Raw genomic sequence first — 5,512 nt, forward strand, 5'->3', positions numbered from 1 at the left:
GATACGCCTTATAATTGACTTAATTTCTCTCACACTTGAAAACTTGACCTTGTGACATGCTATATATAAATTGCATGATTATTTAGAAATAAATCTTTAAATTTTATAATTAAAAATTGAAATGTTTTGGTCATTTTTTTCTTTCAATTTTTCATTTTTGTAGTAAGAACATTAATTTATAGCTTTAAGAACAAAAAAACAAAAATTAATTTCTTAGTTTGAAATAATAAAATATTTAAAAATGTTTGTATTCCTTCAGAATAGATTCCTGTAATAGCTGAAGATTCAAGTATTTTGTCCTGCAACTTCTAAATATAAAATAATTAAATTATTTAAATTTAGTTTTATAAAGAAATAATTTATTTTCGTATCCTTCCGATTATAACTTTATAGATATTATGCAGTAGTGATAAACTATAAAAATGCATATTTTCGTATCCTTCCGCTTAAATCTTTATAGATATTATGCAGTAGTGATAAACTATAAAAATACATATTTTCGTATCCTTCCGCTTAAAACTTTATAGATATTATGCAGTAGTGATAAACTATAAAAATACATACTTTCGTATCCTTCCGATTATAACTTTATAGATATTATGCAGTAGTGATAAACTATAAAAATACATATTCCATAATAGAAATTTCACTATTTTCATTCAGCGTATCGTATAAAATTGCGCAATGTATGTATGTATATATTTGTAAATAAGTTATGTATGTAACCTATTCAGCAAAATCATACCATATCCCATCACAAAGTATCTCTATATATATAAAGTTTTGATCTCTGTTTGTCTGTTTGTTTGTTTGTCCGATCATAACTCAGGAACCCCTGGACTAATTTGCCTCAATTTTTTATTGTGGAACTCGAGAAAGCCCCGGGAATATTCTTATCCTGATTTTGAGATTTTAAGTTGAGTCGACTTTAATGTCTAAAATCGAAATGTACGACCAAATGCGGGTAAACGGCGGGAGTGAATATGAGTAACCTGGGCAACGCTGGGTTCCCAAGCTAGTATATGATATATATATGCATTAGCATTAAAATAAATAGATAAATATATATATGTATTAAACCCTTCCTTGACTAAGTATCTATTTCCTATTTGTTTGATATATATATATATATTTCTAAAAGAAGGAGGTAGACGTAGGAAGAAAAGGTTAGGATATAGTAGGGTTAATATAAGACAGCGGATTAGTAAACGATAGCGGAGAAGGATGGGGGGGGGGGTACTGTTGAAGAATAAAGGAGGGAGGGGTTACAACGACAAAAGAAGGGATTATAATTTACGGGTGAATGAAAATGACACACTGTTATCAACTAAATATTTCCTTCAAAGCATTACAAAATGCATGCCCTTAAATCTCTGTTTGTGCTATGAAATAAAACAGTTAGAAGAAGCCTGCTGCATGACAAGAAAACTACATGATATCGATATGTTCAATAATAATAAAATAATATTGTACATTTGTTGTTTTCGTGCAAGCTCTGCGCATGCCGCGCCGTGAGAACAAACATTGTGAATTTTGAAATTAAACTAAAAACTAGCTTTCAAGTATACTTTTAAAAGGGTTCTTACAGCGGAGTTTAAGGGTATGGGTGGATGGGATTAGTTAGGCTGTATGTGTTCCTTCGTTCCTGTGAAAGAACGATTGTTCCCCAGGAGCGACACCCAACCCTAGGAGGGGCACTGTAAAAGGGGGTTGATTGAGGATATTGCATGTTGTAGGTAAAATAAGTTTTATAACATATGAGCCCTCGTAGAGGCCCGTCTAGTGAACCCAATAATTAGTGGACCCAGCGCGTTTTTTGCAACAAATTTAAGCTTGAGTAAAAGTGACAACGTTTAAACGTGAGTTAGAGTAAAAAGAAGAAGAGGGAGAGTTATGTAAAAACAAAACTGTATAACGTACTTTAACTTCGTGCAGCATACTGTTCGAAATGACGTATTTGTATGAAAGTTTTGTGCAATAAACGCGCAATTTTTTTTTCAAAATGGTCAATATACAATCATCTTATACTCTATTTAACGTACACTATGAGTACATAAAACACATTCACGGTACATAATAACGTACAGTGTACATACCTGAACAGACAAGCAAAGAAGAGCCCATCCTTGTACATCTGTGAGTAAACAGACAGCTACTGCGTCGGACAGACACACAAACGGTGTCTTCTCATACCTTCGCATTTTTAGTACATAACTTCTGAAAATTAAGAAATAATTATTTCTTGAAAAATGTAAAAAAAATAATAAAGAGCAGAACTTCAGTTTCAATAAAAATATCACCATTCAAACTGAAGTTCCAAAATAAAGAAAAGTATGTGAATGTGTATTTATAGTAATATGAATCTGAGAAAGAATTTTTATTCGTCAAAAAGTCCTTAAAATTAAACCCTGAGGTAATCATTGGCACAGTAAGATATGTTTAATCTATATCTTGTTATCTATATATCTATCTAACTGACTATCTAAGGCAGCATGGTGAGTTTTATATTAAAACTGACATAAATATTTATTCTTCACAACATTACACGTAGAATTGGATATATATATATATATATAACTAGCTGAAGTGCCCGGCGCAACCGTTGCCTGTGATCTTAAAAAAATCATAATTTATAAAAAAAAAAATTGAATTTCGAAAGAAAAAAATTGAAAATTTTGGCCGGCTATTGGTAACATATACAAATATACAAATATACAAATATACAAATATACAAATACATAAATATGAGCGAAGAGCTTTCTTACAAAGATAGTGAAGTATTTCGTAAATGCTGTATATAGGGGGCGAGGCGTTTTCGCCCCCCCCCCACCCCCCAGTTCTACCAGTGTTAAACATAAGAGACTACTTTATTAGAGTTATGCGTGTATAACAATTTCCCCCAAACCTTGAATATCTGCCAAATATCTCTTTTATTTTAACAATCTTATCTTTTTTAGGGTATTGCAAATATTTCATGATAAAAATCGCAACGGTTAAAATAAACATAGGCTTGCAAATTTCAAGAATGCAGAACATGTATATTATATAGAAGTAGACTCGCTACATATACTTTAATCTTCAAATCTCTATATTTTGAGGATGTAAACCAATGCTATACTTCAAAAAACTAATTGATCTATCAGAATTCATAGTTTGACGTACAAAAAGTTTGCGAGACATCAGGTTGAAAATGCAAAGATGTAAAAATAATAAAACTAGAGTTTGTGACAAGCGTTCAGTTTTTTTTAGTTACTCGTTAACTTTGAAGGAAGCCTTTAGCTATGATCCATAAATAACAAAAATAGCAACAAAAAATGTCAGATCGGTTTGAACTGTTTCACATGTGATCAACAAACAAAATGCCGTTAATCAACAAATTATAAAATATAGAAACAATTTAATTTATTATAAATGTCCCCGAACTAATAGATTTTTTAGGAAACAGTTCCGTGTCCATTTTTTTTGAGTTATAACAATTCTCATTTAAAGAATAAAATAAAATTGCAAGAAAATTTTCAATCCGTTTGATGTGAAGAGAGTTCGGATTTAATCAATAAGAAAAAGTAGTTGACTCACACTAGAGAATTAGTTCTTTTTTCATTAATTCCGACCTGAGATCCATCTAAACTAAACAGAGTTTAGCTTGTTTTTGTAACATCTCAAATCCGGTCTGCTGAACACCTGGAGTCTAAAATTCTTTAGTTTTCTAACGGATTTTACATTCTGATTTTTTCTTCATTATTTATTCAAAATAAAACCTAGATTATAAGGAAATACACTGCGCGTACCTATGCATGTATGCACGGTTCACGTATTTTTATTGTTTTAATATTTGTATAAATTATTTAATTGTTTCCAGTTTTTAAAACAGGTTGACCCGGAAACCATAATTTTTAATGATGGTTTAAATAACAACAAAGAAGTTCATTTAATTCGGTGTCATTCATTATCTGTTCTCTGTATCTCTTATCACAAGTATTAAATGACATATAAATAAGACACTTGGACCAAAGGTGTATACAGGGGGGGGGGGACTATTAGATCCAGGGGGTTTATGGGACCCTACGGTGCTGAGCCCCTGCTCACATTGAAAGAAAAAATGTGCTATATACCCCCCTCGCTGGGACCAAATTAATAGCGGAAATAGTGAGAAATAGTTGAACTACGTAAACTAGGTTGAACCACTTATCTTCAAATGTAACAAGCGCACTAGAGAAGAGATTACCCTTCGTCTACGTTTTCTAAATATTTCTCGTGATTCATTAAATATTTCCCTGGTTTACTTATTAAAGGATTCTATAAAGGCCGGGCCGGTGGAACTAAAATTATTTAATTGTTCTTATTTCTTAAACACCTAGCAAACATCATATTTATTCCTTCCAATTTATATACTAAAATATTTCTTCTTTACAGTACACACCATACACTTAAAACCGTCTGGACTCATGTTTGCGTTATGGAAGAAGGCATTTTACCAAATATCATGTACGTGGGACACACTGTATGTCCAATGTTCATGTTTAATGTTTAAATAATCTATGTTTAAATTATTATTTTTTGTATATTTAAATTAGATTAAATCCTACGAATAAAAACAGTTTTCTAACGGTTGACAAATGTTGGGAAGATATCATGTTTAATTTCATATTCTGCGCATGTTAGTTCACACGAGGGAGGGGTGGCAACCTCCCCCGCACAGCTTCCGAACCTCAATTTAACCTATTTGCGGGAGTGCGCGTCCCCGTAGGGCTTCCGAACCTTCCCAAATAGTCTTCCGGGAATGATCTTCCATTTATAATCGTTAATTTCAACTTAAAACGGGATTAATTCGATTATATAAGCACGCTAGTTCATCTATAGTATCCTTAACATTTTCATTATATTTGTATTTCTGTACTGTCAGCTTGTTGTATAATAGTTTACAGCAGATTTCACAATCAGAATTTCAGAATTCAAGAATACAGAAATTATACCTAAATATTATTATATCAAATATTTTCCAAATTAAGATATATGTTTTGCCATTCTTACTTATCGCATATTTAATCTATATAGTTCAAAAACAAGTATTCGATGCATGGTTTTAAATAACTTCTTGTTTTAAATACCAGATTTGATTTTTAGAAAGTAAACCAAAATTGAAAAATATGATTGAACTGGAGCCATGTTTCTTTGAAAAAAATATATATGTTAACTTTGCGTGTTTTAAATCAAATCGTGCTAATACAGCTTTTACATTCTTTAAATAAAAAAAAATCTTAAAATGTCCAAATAAAGGAATTGAGTCTTTGCCACAAACTCTGCTTTTCTAAACCCTATATCTTTGGATTCCAATGTCGTAGACCTTAGATATTTCAAACTATGAAATCTGTTAGATCAAATGATATAAGTTTGAAATATCAAATATCTACGACATTGGTTTCCAAAGATATAAGGATTATAAATTCAGAGTTTGTGGCAAAGACTCAATTCCTTTAAAACTTACTTTTCCGAGAAGATCTTTATTAAAGAT

At 31.2% G+C, this 5,512-nt stretch overlaps 1 protein-coding gene across 1 annotated transcript in view; it reads right to left on the reverse strand.

Annotated features, from left to right (window-relative positions):
- Positions 1-2,213, reverse strand: part of LOC111711576 (uncharacterized) — a 15,989-nt gene extending 13,776 nt beyond the window's left edge. The window contains exons 1-2 of the mRNA XM_023485963.1: positions 2,097-2,213; positions 254-308 (exon numbers count right to left, since the gene is read on the reverse strand). Coding sequence (XP_023341731.1) covers positions 254-308; positions 2,097-2,201 — 160 coding nt within the window. The 5' untranslated portion in view covers positions 2,202-2,213. The remainder of the gene's footprint in view (positions 1-253; positions 309-2,096) is intronic.
- Between the last annotated feature and the right edge of the window lie 3,299 nt (positions 2,214-5,512).

The sequence above is a fragment of the Eurytemora carolleeae genome, unplaced genomic scaffold (genome assembly GCF_000591075.1).
Source record: "Eurytemora carolleeae unplaced genomic scaffold, Eaff_2.0 scaffold1144, whole genome shotgun sequence".
Classification (NCBI taxonomy): Eukaryota; Metazoa; Arthropoda; class Copepoda; order Calanoida; family Temoridae; genus Eurytemora; species Eurytemora carolleeae.